The following is an 18686-nucleotide window of genomic DNA, read 5'->3' as shown; positions in this document are numbered from 1 at the left end:
AAAGATGACTGTACAAAGATGTGCATGGTAGCATAAGTTTACAACTGGGAAAAAATCCCTGGGGAAAAAACCTCATAAATAGAGGACAGGTGAAATAAACTATAGTACATATATACTGTGTATATATACTACGTTCTTTCGTCAGAAAGAATGAGGTAGATCTACAGGTTCCAGTCTTGGTTCCACTGCTAATAAGCTGTGTGACCACAGGCAAAACTGCTTCACTTCTGTGTCTCAGGTTCTTCATTTGTAAAATGAGGGTAATAATAGTACCTCCTTCACAAGGATGTTGTGTGAACTGAATGAGTTAATTTTTTTTTAAATTAATTTATTAATTTATTTTTGGCTACGGTGGATCTTTGTTTCTGTGCACGGGCTTTCTCTAGTTGCGGTGAGAGGGGGCTACTCTTTGTTGCTGTGCACGGGCTTCTCATTGCGGTGGTTTCTCTTGCTGCGGAGCACGGGCTCTAGGCATGCAGCCTTCAGTAGTTGCAGGGCGCGGGCTCAGTAGTTGTGGCCTTAGGGCTCTAGAGCACAGGCTCAGCAGTTGTGGCACACGGGCTTAGTTGCTCCGCGGCATGTGGGATCTTCCCGGACCAGGGCTCGAACCTGTGTCCCCCTGCATTGGCAGGCGGATCCTTAACCACTGTGCCACCAGGGAAGTCCCTGAATGAGTTAATTTTGAAAAGCACTTTGTAATTACTCTAAAAGAAAGTCCTTATTAGACATTACTATTACTGACAGAGAGATATCTGTGATAAAATAAGTGAAAAACAAACTCAATTTTTATAACCAGACAACCCCCTCTCCCCAGGTGAATGAGCATATGTAAGAGCTTGCAAAGCCTAGGAAACAGCGGGTTGCTCTAGGGAACGGGACTGGGTGAGAGTACAAGGGGATTCCCATTTTTAACTTCATACAGTTCTATACTATTTTGTTTATTTACAGTGAGCTTGTATTATCCCTATAATTTAAATTTAATGAGCTGAAGCATTTAAATTTATAAAGACAGAAAAAAATGATGTATTTGGCTGGAGTATGTCCCCTCATCACTACCTTCAGACCCCTGAGAGCAGAGATCGTAACTTGTTCTTCTTTCACCACCATGGCCTAGTTCAGTGCCCAGCACAGCGGTGCTCAACTTATCTTTGTGAATTAATAAATGCTCTTCTTGCTCTGTGATCTTCTTCTAGAACAGAGGTTGGCAAATATTCTCTATAAAGGGCCAGACAGTAAATACTTTCGGCTCTGTAGGTCTCAATTCTGCCACTGGAGCTTGAAAACAGCCACAAAACATATGTAAACAAATGAGTGTGCATGTATTCCAATAAAACTATTTACAGAAACAGGTGGCGGCCGGACTGCCCTAGGGCCTGCGAGTGTCGACCCTTCTTCTAGAATCGCCTTTGACCATTCTGACATGGAGATCTTAACTCCTTCCCCAGTTTCTCTCTTCTTGAAGAATGGTTTTATTTTACTTGAATAAAATTATGAAAAGAAAACACTAACCTCTTCCAGTTGTTTGGTCTTCTGCAGAATCTGCTTGTTCAAGGAAATGACTTTATGATGATGTAGTTGGGAGGTTCCTAATTTTTCTGGACTTTCTTCAGCTGATAGCTCAGACTGCTGTGGGAAAGAGATGGAAGACCCAAAGGATTTAATTAGCCCGCCCCAGTGCATTAAGACAGCCCTGTCCCTGCTCAGTCTGGGCAGAACACTACTGGGCAGCCGGTCACAACCAAGCCAGTGGGGCCCCGGGGTCCAGTGCAAACCTAATTCAGAGAAGAAGATTTTGACCCAATGACCAAAAGCCCGATCAAGAGCGTCTACGTTCCTGGCAGAGTGAACAGCATGCGCAGAAGCACAGGGATATGTAACTGCGGTTAGGTTGATATAACGTAAGCAATAGGTTCTCATCAAAGGGTCTCGAATAGAGGAATAACATGGTCATCTTAGTATCTTCATTAAGACCATTCTGCAGTTATTAAGAATGATGAATTGATTCACTTTCATCAAAGTATTATAAATATATGGTTAAAAAGTTTAACCATTCGGAAGCACTTACAATGAAAAGAAACAGTCTCTCTCTCACCTTCTTCTCCCCATCCATGGGCCCATTTCTCATTTCTATTCCTCTGGTGTTCACGGAGGATAGATTTGAGAGGGGCGAGAGGTGCTGAGAGAGGCCAGGAGGAAGGTCCTGAAATTGTGTAAATGGTGAGGGGATGGAGAAGAAGGGCTGGACAGGACGTAGAGACTGTCAGGATGGGAAGTGAGCAAGGGTGCGATTTCTGGTTGGGGTGATGAGGTGAACGTAGCAACGTTACCAAGAAACCGTGCAAAGAAGGCGGCAGCTTGGTGCAGATACTGAAAACAAACACTTGCCTCAAGACCCCAGAGGAAGTCCCAGGAACAAGAAACAAGAAGTTTGACCCTATTCCAATAGGTGTCTTTAAAACACTTCTTGGGTGATCACCGAATAGACAGCTTCATTGACCAGCCAATGAACACCCATTATAACCACACTGCCTTCTTTACTGGAAGTACCCCAGTTCCAAGCTAATCGCTGATTTTAAGCCCAAGCACAACGAAACTGTATGAATATCTGATTTTCCCTGCATGTTTGAACAGTGATCACGAGCTTCAAAGTTTTGGAAGATTTACCTCTGGTGGAAAGAGACAGAAAAGCGAGAAGAAGAAACTGGATGGTACAGTCACCACTTATCTTGGTTAAGGATTTCCCTGAATAAGTCAGAGGCACTATTAATAGAGGATGAGTTTTTTGCTGCTTAATGACTCTGGAGGTGGGAGTCAACCAGCAGGATATGGCTGCATAAAATGGCAGGAAACGTCACTTCCTAGCTTGTGAGCCGCTAGGCCATAAAGGAGAACTAGACATTACAAAATAGCTAGCTTTGAAACCTGGGATCTGTGGGAAATGTCAACTAACACACTCCAGCTTATCTGAATTTCTTCAAATCGGAGTTAACTTTTAAAATGCAGTTAACTTTGGGCACATCAAGATATTTACAACCTGTAGTCAAGGGAAGGAGAACTGTTCCTGAAAATTATTTGAGAGCATAAAAAAAGGGGGAAAAGGAAAGAGCACTCCCTCTTGATTTTCAGATCACTTGTCAGAAACATAATTATAATTAACCAATTATATCTCCTCCACTTTGACTATACATCATCCTGAACTATGTTATCAATTTGGCCACTTTTGTCTGTTATATATTTAGTAGCTTTCTTCTTATAGTTCATTTCAGATTTGGGTTTTAACATCCAGCTTAGATTCCTTGATACTGGTTTCCAAAATGTCACTGGCATATCCTCAGAGCATTCTGCTTTACTAGCAGAATTACATAAACCCTCCATCTCATGATTTATTGATGTCTGAAATGGAATTAATTCCCCAATCATAGGAACTACCCCACGTGGTATGTCTCTCTGTTTGATGTCAGGATTATCTTGAGTGCCCTGACCTCCTCTGGCTGTCTCTCTGGCTTTGGATCAGGTCAAGCTGTGGGCAAGCAGGCTCCAGGGGATCCATGTCTCGGTCACCTCCCAGGGAGACTTCCTCCGGTCTGTGGGGGTGAGGGTGGGCATGTACTCATTCAGTGCTGTCCTGCACCTTTGGCAGGAGTTGGATGATGTCTCCAACTCTTAGCATGCCTTCCTGCTGAAAAACTGCTTTTATGGCCAAGGTCCCAAAAGAAGGAAAACTGCATTTCCCACCCAGCTTCCACACCCTCTTATCAGTGTACCTGTCAACACACACGGCTTTGTTTAAGACTATGACCTTTGACTTCACTTCCAAGAACCTTTCTTGCAGGAAAACCAGTAGCTAGCTTGCAACCTGGGAAGAGGACTTCCAGGCTAGTTGGCTATTCCTCCCCCCTGCCCCTGCCTCTCTCTCAATTTAAATTTTTAGCCACATGGTCCCTTAAGCTCCTTTCAGGGGGTCTTTGAGGTCAAAATCCTTTTCATAATGATACTAGGATATGATATTTTTTCACTCATTCTCTCATGATTGTACAGTGAAATTTTCCACCTGTTATATGACATGTGACGGTATCACTGCTCTGATGTTAATATGTAATGCATTTACCATTGTTATTTGTAAATGAATTAATATGTAAGTTTTCAGGACCTCCTCAGTGATTTTTAAGGGTTCTTATAGGGTCCCGAAACTAAAAACTGAGAACCATTACTTTAAGGGGCTGGCTCTCTTGGGAATCTACTCACTGACTGGGGCAGCCTCATTAACCCTGACTCCAGCCAATGCAGTGGGCCCACCCATGAAACTGAGAGGGGAAGCGCTTTCTGATTCCACCCTCACTAGACAGCTGCTTCAACCAACCAGAGAGAAAATACTTGTAGTGCACCGAAAGGATGCTCAAGTCTCCATACAAACTTACTATTACATCTCTGTTATGACAGTGTATGTCCCAAGCAAACATGGGCTTTCAAAATCCTTTCTCTTGCTGTTAGGTGGCAATTCTCACTGCTCTGTGCAGTCCCTTAAACTTGCATCTGCGAAGCATTAATGTACACGTCAGGTTATTAAGTGCCATTTCCACATCTGACATTTCTCCAGTGCAATTAAAATGAGTAACAGGCACAGGAACAGGCCCACAGTACATATAAATTTGTGAATTCCTCCATGTGCCTGAGTCCAGAGATGGTGCTACGCAAACTGCTTTATTTAACGGGAAGTTATTTTTGTAACAGAAAAAAAAATCATTTATTCCAGAGCTGCACTGAAGAGAGTTCTTAACCTAGTCAACGGGAAGCTGATTGCTCTATATTTCAAACACACTTTTTATTAAGTCACTGAAAATTTTCATTTCTTTCAAATACCCTCCTCAAAGCCAAAAGAACTAGACCAATGAAGGCAGAAACAGGTCTTTGAAACAGTACGGCTCATCTGACATTGTGTCCACTGACAGTCACAGTGGCAAGAAAACTAAAGATCACCAAGTTGGATCTTAAAGGATGAAACAAAGTTGGACAGATGGAGAAAGGAGAATGGGCTTGACAGAAAATCCTTGACAGAAAAAGATTAAGTCCCTGGGGTATATTAACTGATTTTTACTTGAAAAGCCCAACATCTCTCAAAGAATGCCAACCGTCTATAAATATTGCATTGTGTTTACATTAGAGCAGGGGCTAAAGTGCCAATCTAATTTTGTTCAACAATTTCAGATTAAGAACGTGCTTTCAAAACCACAAGGTGGATTAAGATGACTTCTAGTGCAGATTCAATGTTTTCTAATAATTGACAGATGTTTGCAATTTCTATTCTTAGGGGAACCAGATATAAATGTCACTCGATAATATTAGTCCAGTTCAAAACAGTAAATTCCTAAGAGAAACAAAAAAATGATTACTTTAGCTAAAACTATATACTTTCATAATGAAATAGACCCAAAAGGTTATCTACACATCAACCTTCCTAATACAGGAATCTTTCCTATGTCATCCCTCTCCCATTCCCCCACTAAAATGTGGCTAGTAAGCTGTCAATAATAAAAGATCCTTATCTCATGAGGGTGCCACAAGTTCTCCATACTGAATAGATGAACTTCAGTTTCTGGACCTTGACAAACCCTCCCACTGAAAACAAGTACACAGACAATATAAAATATTTATTTTTTTAGTCTTAAAAAAAAACTATGCACTAGCAAGAATGTAAGAAATCCTAAAAGGCCAAAAAGTTAGTAAAAGTGGGAATCCAAGAGGTAGCTGTACACATGGAGGTTGGTTTTTTTCTTGAGAGTATTTGCCAAAACCAGTTGATCTCAGGCTTTGATTTTTATAATTCAACAACTGCTTTGCATAATCCTTGACACAGATGTAGCAGGAAAAAAAACAATCTGCCATGAGATTCTGTGACAACAGATTTGCCCTCGTGCAGTTCTATAATCTAAATGTACACACTACCTGGATGGTCCAAAAAACCTACAAGCCAAGACTATGTGTACAATGGGCCTGAGCTGGGGTGTGCCCAAATGCGTGTAAGAGCAAAAGACAATCCTCTCTGGAAGAACAGAGCTTCAACTCCAGGTCTCAAAGAACTTCTACAGATAAATTTCCAAGCAGTATGAACTGACAGTCAAAAATCAAAAGCACACACGAAGTCAAAGCATCATGAGAAAAAGCTGGCAGAAACGAACAGCAGAAATGGACCTGCAAACTCACACACACGTACCCGCTCCCCCCGGAAGCCACAGAGACAAAGTGTAATCACTCTTGTGTAATGGTCCAACTTTTCTAACAAAGAAGCACCCACAGCTCTGTCTTCTCTCCTGTTCATAATAAGATGTCGGCTCCTTTCACCATCTTGGCTATCCCCTGGACATACCGTAGCTCATAACCCTTTTTGAGCATTCCCAATGGAATCTGAGCACTGCAGACAGGATGGGATCATTCACTTTCCCTGATCTACACTCTGCTCCCATTAACGAAACCAGATACATAAATGTGCTTTTCAATATTCTTGACCCTCACTAACGAAGTCCCATGAATTTCAAAGACCCATATTCATGTAAACTTGCTGAGTCTAATACACAGCTCTGGGTCCCAAGGTGAGCAATACAGTCTATCTGCCCAGAATGCAGCTAATATTTAGGAGGTGTGAACAAAATCCAAAACCTCCCACTTTTACCCCGTGAACTAATGTCAGGTCGGACGGCATCCTCATCGAATCCTGAACTGGTATGACTGATTTTTCTGAAATAAAATAGTTCACTCTTACCTTCCTTAAAAAATGAATTTATTTGTTTGGGCTTAACATTTCAGTCTAAGATATTTTTGAATGTTGATTCTATTCTCCAATCTATTAGCCACCTTTTCTATTCCAGCTTTAAGTGACGTTTAAATTTGATGAAGCTAATTCCTATGTCTTTATCCAAATTGATAAAGGCCCTGAAAGGTATAGGTTATGCTGTGTGACTTGAGACAATCCCACCAGGTCAACAACTCATTAGCTTGTATCATTCTCTTCGCTGTTAGTTTCCGTGTTACATAACTCAGAATTTAGGAAATCTTGGAGCAGTTTGGAGACACAAACATATTAGCATATTCTCTCTAGATATACAGGGTTCCTTCATCTCCAAATTCTGATGGTTTTAAATCTCTCTCCCCACCTTCCTTTGTTTCATCAGCTAAGCTTTACTGGGGCACAGTGTTAGGCACTGGAAACGTGGAAAAAGACACAGATCTCACCGTCTAGTCAGGTGACACCCGCTCATCCATAAAGGTGCTATACCCACCACATTCTCCCCAAGCCTTCATCGTGACAGAGCAAGAGAGAGTTTTGAAAGCTCTTCTCGTTCCTTCTTCTTCCTCCCTTCCTTTTCTCCTTCCTTCAACAAATGTTTATGAAAACCCCATTACGTTAGGCACGGGGCATGTACAATGCTCCCAGCCCTGGCTGACAGCACACACTGTAGTCCTGGGAGACAAGCAGAGGCAAATGAAATAGTGCCTTGTGAGCAGTGCTACGAAGGAGACGACACGGAGCTGACCCACACATCAGAGAAAAGCCTTAGGAAGGAGAGGCACCCGCAACTATGGGCGAGCGTTATTATGTGCCAGGCAACAGGAACACAGAGATGAAAGATGAAATCTTGGCCCTCCAGAAGTTTATAGATCTGGAATATGACCTGTCTAACATCTGTGACCTTAAGTGAAAAAATGGAGCCTAGAAGGAAGGGGCTTAAAAATCCTCCCCGACCTCGCCACCCCACCGCCTCCCGAATCCCAACCTGGGTTTTTCTGTCTGCGGCCACAGTAGGAGGGCCCCAAGAGGGCACCTCCTCCCCTGTACCACACTTCTTCCCCAACCTTACGTGCTAATGCTGCTAGAAGAAAAGTTTTTCCGGTGGGGTCAGGTGATGAGATTAGAATCATTCATACCTGAGCTTATTAGAAATCACACCGGTTCCAGCTCAGCTCAGGACAGATTCTCTAACGAAAGTCAGAGTCTCCTAGTTCCTAAGCACCCCATGACCTTCTGATGCAGGCAAGGTCCCTGTGCTGGACAGGAAAGTTTCCAAAACCTATTGAGAAAAAGAATTTCCTCCACAAATAAGTCCCCTGATGACCCCAAATGCATCTCACCTTAAAATAAGATCAAGATGTTGACAGTCTTCTGGCTAGGATATTCCACTCTGGAGAGATGGATGAGAATATTTTAATGTGGCATTTTCCAGTGATATGAAAAGCCGCTCACATACCCCAAACAGAAAATCCCACAGTTTTTAGTAGCTTAGGCGTGACTGTGTGTGAGTGCTTGGGCTGCGTCAGTTTTTTACTTCTTTCTGTGGTTAGTTCCCAACGTGACCTGGCTTCTTCACTCCACTCAGCCCCACTGGGCAGTCAGACAGTGGGAGAGTCTAAAGAGGCTTGGCCACTGCAAAGCCTGGGAGGCAGACACTAAAGATGGCCAAGGAGGCCGTCCCTGCTGCCCCCTGAGGACACTCCACCCTGCCACAGAGACAGGTTTCAAAGTCAGACAGTCCTGTATGCAAACCTGGAACTTACTAGCTACATGGTAGTACACAAGCTACTTAATGCCTCTGATGACCATCCCATCTATAAAACAGATATAGTATCACATGCTTACGTACTAAGCAGCAACACTGCCTGGCGCGTGGTGAGGCTCCGAGGTTACAGAGAAGAAGCGTAAAGTGTGGTCCACGCACACATAAACAGGTAGCTTCAATTACACACGAGCAAGTATCAACATACGGATGGAGGAAGGCAGAGGGTTATAAGCAAGGAGGCAGCATGCTGTTTTGAAAATTAAATAAGATAGTGGTACAAAAAGTACCTGGAAAGGAGATCGATCAAAATGGTGGAGTAGAAGTGGAACTCACCCCTCCCATGAACACATCCAAAACACACCTACAGGCGGAACAGTTCTCACTGAAAACTAACCGGAAAATGGCAGAAAGACTCCTGTACAACCAAGGCTGTAAGAAAGATCCACACGGAATCAGGCGGGAAGGGAAGAAAAGCAATCAGGTCGGGTCCCCTGGGAAGGGAGTCAGAGGAAAAGGGAGATTACATGGGCAGAGATCCACCCTGGGGAATGAGCAGTTCAAGCCGCATGTTGGGCTCCCCGTTCCCGGGGTCCAGCACCGGGAAGATGAGCCCCTCGAGCTGACTGGAACACCAGTGGGACGGACAAACAGGAGGGCTGTGGGAAGGCTGGACTCCGCTGGAGAGAAGCATGTCTGCGGTGGCTTGCTCTCAGGGCAGGGTGGAGGGCGGACGGAGGACTGCTCCAGTGGTTGCCTCATTTCCCACCCTGGCATGTGCCCCTGCCTGAGACAAGTGAACACCCTAGCCCAGCTTACTTCACATCGCAGCTCCACGGTGGACTGGGGAGAGAGCTCGGCCACTGCTGGCACTCGCTCAGCCAGTGCATCAGAAGCAGCCCTGCTCTCTGACGGCACCTGGACTCCACAGTCCACACCCCGATAGAGACTGAGAGCCCACATGGGCCCCATCTGCCCTGTGGCATGGCTCCACAACAGGGCGGGGAAGGCAGAGGCTGGGGCAGGGGCTGGCTGTGAGGGACAAAGAAGACGTGGCCCCGAGGTTGCATCTGAGCAGGATGGGAGCAGCCACTGCGGTGCTTGCACAGGCAGCGTAGGGAGGCAGCCCTGACCTCTGTCTGTGGCCGGGTCACCACAGCCCGCGCCCCGTCATGAGCCGAGAGCCCACACAGGTCCCATCTCGCTCCAGCACTGCTCCCCCGTCTGGGGAAAGGGTCCCAGCGCTGAGAAAGGGGAGAGCATACACTTAAAGGGAACACAGCTGGCTTGGAGCCAAACCTCAGGGCTTCTGCTACAGCAGCTGGGGATCTGCCCCTGCCCCTGCCCCTGATAGGGCAGTAATGGCCACAGAGCAGAGGGGAAGCCTGAGCTCACAGCTGGCTCCAGCTTTAGCCCCTCCATCTATAGCCCCACCTTCTACCAAGGTGAGAGCTGCCAGCACACACTGAGGAAAGATGTGACTTGCTTTGAGGTCAAATCCAGCTCTCCCACCAAAGGCAGGAGGCAAATGTAGTCTGTACAGGGACACTCCCACATAAGGACACCCTTCAGGACTGTAACAGATAACTACTGTTTCACGTAAGTTCATAGAGGCAGAGAAAGTTAAGCAAAATGAGAAGGCAGAGGAACTGGTCTCAACTGAAAGAGCAAGAGAAACCTCTGAAAAAATAAATAATGAAAGAGAAGTAAACAAATTACCAGATAAAGAATTCAAAGCATTAGTAATACAAATGCTAACTGAATTAGGGGAAAGAATAGATGAACACAGTGAGAATTTTAACAAGGAAATAGAAAATATAAAAAAGAACCAGTCAGAAGTGAAAAATACAGTAACAAATGAAAAACACTATAAGGAATTAATAGCAGACTAAGTGATACAGAAGGACGCATAAGTGACCTGGAAGATAGAATTATGGAAGTCACCCACTTGGAACAGCAAAAAGAAAAAAACAAATATGAAAAAATGAGAACAGTTTAAAAGATCTCTGAGATAACACCAGGCATTACCAACATTCACACTGTAGGGGTCCCAGTAGGAGAAGGGAGCCAAAAATATATTTGATGAAATTATGGTTGAAAAATTCCCAAACTTGAAGAAGGAAACAGATATTAAGGTATAGGAAGCTCAGAGGGTCCCAACCAAGATGAACTCAATCAGACCCATGCCAAGACATATCATAATTAAAATGGCAAAAGTTAAAAACAAAGAGAGAATTCTAAAGGCAGCAAGAGAAAAACAGAGTCATATACAAGGCTATCAGCTGATTTTTCTGCAGAAACTTTGCAGGATAGAGGGAGTGGCAGGATACACTCAAAATGCTGAGAGGGTAAAACCTGCAACCCAGGATACTCTACCCAGCAAGTTTATCATTTAGAATTGAAGGAGAAATAAAGAACTTCTCAGATAAGCAAAAACTAAGAGAGTTCATCAATGCTAAACCTACCCTAAATGAAATGTTAAAGGGTCTTCTCTAAGTGGAAAAGAAAAGGCTATATAACAAGAAGTAAGAATCTATAGAAAAGGAAAAATCCAACTAGGAAAGGCCTCAGTGAGGGCTGAGGATCAACCACTTAAGTAAGCTAGTACAAAGATTAAAGACAAAAAACTGGAAAAGCAACTCTGACTACAATAAATGGTGAAGGGATAGACCTGAAGCTGTAAAATGGGACATCAAAACCACAAAACATGGGGGAGGGGAGTAAAAAAATGCAGATCTTTTAGAATGTGTTTGGACTTAAACAACTGACTATCAGTCTACCACAAGTATCAACAGATACAGTTATAAGCCAAGATACATGAACCCCATGGTAACCACACATCAAAAACCAGCAATAGATACACAAAAACTAGAAGGAAACACAAACATACTACTAAAGAACCACAAGGGAAGAAACAAGAAGAAGAAGAAATGAACAGAGAAGAATGATAAAAACAACAGGAAAACAAGTAATAAAACAGAAATAAGTACATACCTATCAATAATTAATTTAAATATCCATGGACTAAATGTTCCAATCAAAAGACACAGGGTAGATGACTGGATTAAAAAAAAAAAGACCCATTTATATACTGTTTACAAGAGACTCACTTCAGAGCTAAAGACATATACAGACTGAAAATGAGGGGATGGAAAAAGATATTTTATGCAAATGGAAATGACAAGAAAGTAGGTGTAACAATACTCGTATCAGACAAAATAGACTTTAAAACAAAGTCTATAACAAAAGACAAAGAAGGGCACTATATAATGATCAAGGGGTCAATCCAAGGAGAGGATATTTTACTTGTTACCATATATGCATGCACCCAATACAGGAGCACCTAAAAGTATAAAGCAAATATTAACAGACATAAATGAAGAAATTGACAATAATACAATAATAGTAGGGGACTTTAGCACCCCACTTACATCAATGGACAGATCACCCATAAGGCAACAGTGGTCTTAAATGATACAATCGACCAGTTGGATTTAATAGATATCTACAGGACACTCCATTTCAAAACAGCAGAATACACGTTCTTTTCAAGTACACATGGAATGCTCTCCAGGACAGATCACATGCTAGGCCACAAAATAAGTCACGACAACTTTAAGAGGACAGAAATTATATCAAGCATTTTTTTCCCAACCATAACGGTATGAAACTTGAAATCAATTACAGTAAGAAAAATAGGAAAAGCACAAATACGTAGAGACTAAACAACATGCTACTAAAAAACCAATAATAAAATCAAAGAGAAAATCAGAGAATACCTCAAGACAAATGAAAATGGAAACACAACTTTAAAAAATCTATGGGATGCAGCAAAAGCAGCTCTAAAAGGGAAGTTTATAGTGATACAGGCCTTCTAGAAGAAACAAGAAAAACCTCAAATAAACAACCTAACCTAACATCTAAAGGAATTAGAGAAAGAAGAACAAAGTCTAAAGTCAGCAGAAGGAAGGAAATAGTAAAGATAAGAGAGGAAATAGAGACCAAAAGAACAATGGAAAAAAATTCATGAACCTAACAGCTGTCTTTTTTTTTGAAAAGATAAATAAAATTGATAAAGCCTTAGCCAGTTCACCAAGAAGAAAATGAAAGAGTACCCAAATAAACAAAACAAGAAATGAAAGTGAAGAAATAACAAATGATGCCACAGATATACAAAAATCATAAGAGAATGCTATGAACAGTTCTATGCCAACAAATTGGAAAACTCAGAAGAAACACACAAGTTTCTAGAAACATATAGCCTGCCAAAACTGAGTCAAGAATAAACAGATAATTTGACAGATTACTAGATGTGCAACAGAATAAAAAAAAAAAACTCCCTGCAAAGAAAAGTCCAGGACCAGATGGTTTCACTGGGAAATTCTACCCAACATACAAAGAACTTATACCTATCCTTCCCAAACTATTCTGAAAAACTCCCAAATTCATTCTATGAGGCCATCATTACCTGGATACCAAAATCAGACAAAGACACTACAAAAGAAGAAAATTACAAGCCAATATCTTTGATAAATGTAGATGCAAAAATCCTCAGTGAAACACTAGGAAACTGAATCCAACAACACATACAAAGAATCATACACCATGCTCAAGTGGGATTTATTCCAGGATTTCAAGGATGGTCCAATATTTGCAAATCAGTCAAGGTTATAGACCACATTAACAAAAGGAAAGATAAAAATCACATGATCATAGATGCAGAGAAAGCATTTGACAAAATTCAACATCCATTCATGATTAAAACTCTCAAAGTGGGTATAAAGGGAATATATCTCAACATAATAAAGGCCATTTACGATAAACCCACAGCTAACATCATACTCAATGGGAAAAAGCTGAAAGCCTTTCCCCTAAAATCAGGAACAAGAGAAGAATGACCACTCTTACCACTTCTATTTAACATCGTATTGGAAGTCCTAACCACAGCAATCAGACAAGAAACAAAGGAAGAAAGGAAGAAAGAAAGAAAGACATCCAATTGGAACGGAAGATGTAAAACCATTACTATTTACAGATGACATGGCACTATATAAAGAAAATCCTAAAGTCTCCACCAAAAAAACTATTAGAAGTAATAAATGAATTCAGTAAGGTTGAAGGATACGATTAATACACAGAAATCTGTTGCATTTCTATATACTCATAATGAACTATCAGAAAGAGAAAGTTAAAAACAAAATCTCATTTAAAATTGTGTCAAAAAAATACCTAGGAATAAACTTAAACAAGGAGGTAAAAGAACTATATTCTGAAAATTATAAAACACTGATAAAGGAAACTGAAGATAATTCAAAGATATGGAAAGATTTCCTGTGCTCTTGGATTGGAAGAATTAATATTATTAAAATAGCCATACTACCCAAAGCAATCTACAGATTTAATGAAATCCCTGTCAAAATACCCATGACACTTTCCACAGAACTAGAACAAATAATCATAAAATTTATATGGAACCATAAAAGACTCCAAATTGCCAAAACACTCTTGAGAAAAATGAACAAAGCTGGAGGTATCATGCTCCCTAACTTCAGACTATGCTACAAAGCTACAGAAATCAAAAACAGCATGGTTCTGGCACAAAAACAGACACACAGATCAATGCAACAGAATAGAAAGCCCAGAAATAAATCCACACACCCATGATCAATTCATCTACGACAAAGAAGGCAAGAATATACAATGGAGAAAAGACAGTCTCTTCAACAAGTGATGCTGGGAAAACTGGACAGCTACATGTAAAAGAATGAGATCACAACATTTCCCAACACCATATGCAAAAACAAACTCGAAATGAATTAAAGACCTAAATGTAAAACCTGAAACCATGAAACTCCTGGAAGAGAAAATAGGCAGGACACTCTTTGACATAAATTGTAGCTATATTTTTTTGGATCTGTCTCCTAAGGCAAAAAAATAAATAAAACAAAAATAAACAAATGGGACCTAATTACACTTAAAAGCTTCTGCATAGCAAAGGAAACCACTGACAAAATGAAAAGACAACTGTTGGAGTGGAAGAAAATATTTGCAAATGATATTACCGATAAGGGGTTAGTATTCAAAATACATAAACAGCTCATACAACTCAATATCAAAAAAACAAACAACCCAATTAAAAAGCGGGCGGAAGATCTGAACAGACATTTTCCAAAGAAGACGTACAGATGGCTAACAGGCAAACGAAAAGATGTTCAACATCGCTAATTATTAGAGAAATGCAAATCAAAACCACAATGAGCTATCACACATCTGTCAGAATGGCTATCATCAAAAAGTCTACAAATAACACATTTCAGTTAGGATGTGGAGAAAAGGGAACCCTTGTACACTACTGATGGGAATGTAAATTGATACAGCCACTATGGAAAACAGTATGGAGGTTCCTCAAAAGCCTAAAAATAGAACTACCATATAATCCAGTAATTCCACTCATAGGTATATATCAAAATAACCTGAAAATGCTAATTCAAAAAGATACATGCACCCCAATGTTCACAGCAGCATTATTTATACAATAGCCAAGATGTGGAAGCAACCCGAGTGTCCATAAACAGATGAATGAAGATTTAGTTTTCTGCAAATCACAAATCACATTCCTCTTCCCTGCTTTACAGGAACCATATTAAATTGAGTTATGTATCTCAGGGACTTGCTCTGAGAAACATGGATTACGTACCATGTTACACTGTTGTAAGAACCTGTGAACTTTTACAAATGAAAGAGGAGCCTGCACATGTTTTTTACTTCATTTTTATTTCTCAGTGCCTGTCGACTTTCCAACCACTCGCACACACACACACACACACACACACTCCACACACAATGGAATATTACTCAGCCATTAAAAAATGAAATTCTGCCATCTGCAAAAACGTGGATGGACCTAGAGAGTATTATGTTCAGTGAAATAAGACAGAAAGACAATACTGTATGTTATCACTTATATATAGAATCTATAAAAAAACAAATGCACAGATATAGAAAACAAACTAGTGGCTACCAGTAGGGAGAAGGGTTAGGGGAGGGACAAGATAGGGGTATGGGATTAAGAGATACAAAATACTATGTATAAGATAAATAAGCAACAAGGATACATTGTATAGCACAGGGAAATACAGCCATTATTTTGTAATAACTTTAAACAGAGTATAGTCTATAAAATACTGAATCACTATGCTGTACACCCAAAAGTAATGTAATGTTGTAAATCAACTATACTTTAATAAAAAAAATTTTTTTAAAGTATCTGGCACTGAGAAGGCACTCAGGGTAGATTCTTCTGATTCCCCAAGACAGATCTGTGCCTCTAGATGTACAAAATGTTTTCAGATCCTGTCTCAGGGAGATGTTGACCAAGAATGATTTAGTCGCAGATGAGTCAAAATGGTGTACAGTTGATTAACATGTGGCATTGAGGAGAGTCCCTTCCTGCCTTTCTAGGCACCCTGCACCTTCCCTGGCCCAGCCTTGCCTGGCTCAGCTTCCTTTCCTTCCTTCTGGGATAGTACAGTGGAAGTATTTTGGGGACAGTCAAGCTTTTAGTTTTCTGCAAATCACAGTACTAGATTCTTCTTCCCTGCAAAAATGAATGCTACGAGGCAGTGAGCATGTTGGACAGTAACACCACGAAGCACAGTGGTGCCTCACCAAGTACATTCTGGGAAGAGTGTCACCCTCTGGAAACAAAGGGAGATGGTGCTCCCTGGCCGGAGCCTGCTGACACTCATGAATTATGTATCTGGAAGCTTATTCACATTCCTCTTCCCTGCTTTACAGGAACCATATTAAATTGAGTTATGTATCTCAGGGACTTGCTCTGAAAAACATGGATTACGTACCATGTTACACTGTTGTAAGAACCTGTGAACTTTTACAAATGAAAGAGGAGCCTGCACATGTTTTTTACTTCATTTTTATTTCTCAGTGCCTGTCGACTTTCCAACCACTCGCACCAGGCAGGCTGTTTGATTCATTCCCTAGTCACAAAATCACTTTCACACTTTCATCCTCCCCAAATTATTGCGTCCCTTTTCTTCACTAAGCAAAAAATCCATCCTGATCTCAGCCTAATTTGGGTTTCTTTCAAGTGCCACCAAAGGCTTTCCTCCTGAGCATTCCCCAATCCCATCTCTACTTTCAAGGGTTTCATTACTGAGGCCAGGAAGGTAGGGGCATGGAGTTTTAGATGGATTGCCAGTGCCCTGTTTCAGCCCAATGTATGGCAGTAAGATTAAAGAGAAAAACAAATACGCTGTGGTGGGCAACTCTAAAAGAGCCCCACAGTCTCTGCAAACGTGGTGGGATGCATGTACATAATTATGTCACATAAAACTGTAATGTCTGTCTTGTGGGGAGGTGCCTCCTTTGCTGGCTTTGATGAAATAAGTGATGTTGGTGAGGCCCACCTGGCAAGGAACTGAGGGCAGCCTCCAGCTGACTGCCAGAACTGCTGACCTCAGCCAACGGGTGTCAAGGAACTGAATGCTGCCAACAACCATGTGAACTTGGAAGTGGATCCTTCTCCAGTCAAGCCTCAGATGAGACCGCAGGCCAGGTCAGCACCTTCACTGTAACCTTGTAAGAGTCTGGAACAAAGGACCCTGCTACACTGTGCCAACCACCGACCCACAGAAAGTGCAATAATAAACTATGTTATTTTAGGCCACCGCATTTATGTAATATTCCTGTGTAGCAATACATAACTAAATTCAGAGAAAGAGAAAAGCAGCCCCTGACATCTGAGAGCTAATCTGGTACTCTCAGCAAGGCCTTGATGTTGCTGGGAGCTGGCCTGCACTCATACTAGGCTTCGGTGTTAAATGTAAATAATTCCAGAGAACAGCAACATCAGACACGCACAAGCATCGACCACTCTGTAATCATGTTTGTACATGGACAGAAACCTGAACATTGTTCAAATCCCCTAAATGATCAAACAGCCCCCTATACCAGCTAACATGGGCATACAGCTTCAACCTTGATTCACTGCCCCTGTCTCATAGATTTCTTTACATAATATTCACTGAATTGCCCCTCCTTAAGGCATACAACACAGAGCAAAGCTCTACTTTCTTGAAGCTTCCCCCAAATCCCCTAAAACAAGTCTGAATCCCGTAAGTCTTTTCTGATGCCTCCTTACTGAGATGCTGCATCATTCCCCATTGGTGTGTGGTCTCCCTCACTACAACCAGCAATAAACCCAACTTGTTCAACTATGGGTATGTTCCTAGTGGTCTTTGGCTGGAGGATATTGACAAGACTATAGCAAACAAATAAAGCAAATAACAAAAACAGAAAAGCAAACATGATTTTACCATGGAACTTGAATAAAAATAGAAGTTTAAACCAATAAAGAAAATACATAGTTTAAATTAGATCTAAAATACAAAAATATAACAAAGTATCTCCAAATGAGTATAAAGAAATTATTTGATAAATGATATTAAGTGGATAGGAGCAGGAAAACTAGGATGAATGTACACTTAGACTAAATAAAAATGAACTCTACATAGCTTAAAGGATTAAACATAATAAAAAATGAGCTGAAATGTAATGAATTACTCTATCAGATCCATGTGAAAACTATTCTGAAGACTGGAAACGTGGAAAGTGTTTAGAATTTGATGTGACCAAAAAAAAAGCAAATTGTAAAAGTGCAAATAAAGCCTACCATTAGGTGCATGGCTATAACGTGCCAGGAACTGTTTTAGGCATTTTGTTCACATTTCATTTAATCTTCACAACGCCATGCCAGGAAAGTTTTATTATTCCCATTTTATAGATGAAGATACTAGAGCAAAGCAGTTAAATAAACTGCCCAAGGTCACAGAGCTAGGAAGTTGAGGAGACAGGCGTGAACCAAGATAGGACTCCAATGCTGTGTTTGTAACTACACTGTTCTACCTCTTCTAGACACACATGATGATTGCAACTAGGTGTTACCATGGATATCTGGGGACAAACACCGGATTAAATATGCAAATGTGAGATAACTGTGATACGGGAACAGGATTAAAGGCAATTTAATTTTAAAAGTACTTGTCTTTAATGCTATATATTTAATGCAAATAACGCAGACAATCAAGCAATGAACTGGTGAACTCCAATTCTCCTTGAGAA

At 41.1% G+C, this 18686-nt stretch overlaps 1 protein-coding gene across 1 annotated transcript in view; it reads right to left on the bottom strand.

Moving 5' to 3' along the window:
* The window catches only part of CCDC93 (coiled-coil domain containing 93), an 87379-nt gene that overhangs the window by 27944 nt on the left and 40749 nt on the right, over positions 1-18686 (bottom strand). The window contains exon 12 of the mRNA XM_065880112.1: positions 1510-1626. Within this exon, the coding sequence (XP_065736184.1) occupies positions 1510-1626 (117 nt within the window). The remainder of the gene's footprint in view (positions 1-1509; positions 1627-18686) is intronic.

The sequence above is a fragment of the Phocoena phocoena genome, chromosome 7 (assembly GCF_963924675.1).
Source record: "Phocoena phocoena chromosome 7, mPhoPho1.1, whole genome shotgun sequence".
NCBI lineage: Eukaryota > Metazoa > Chordata > Mammalia > Artiodactyla > Phocoenidae > Phocoena > Phocoena phocoena.
This window is presented reverse-complemented; position numbering and strand designations above follow the sequence as displayed.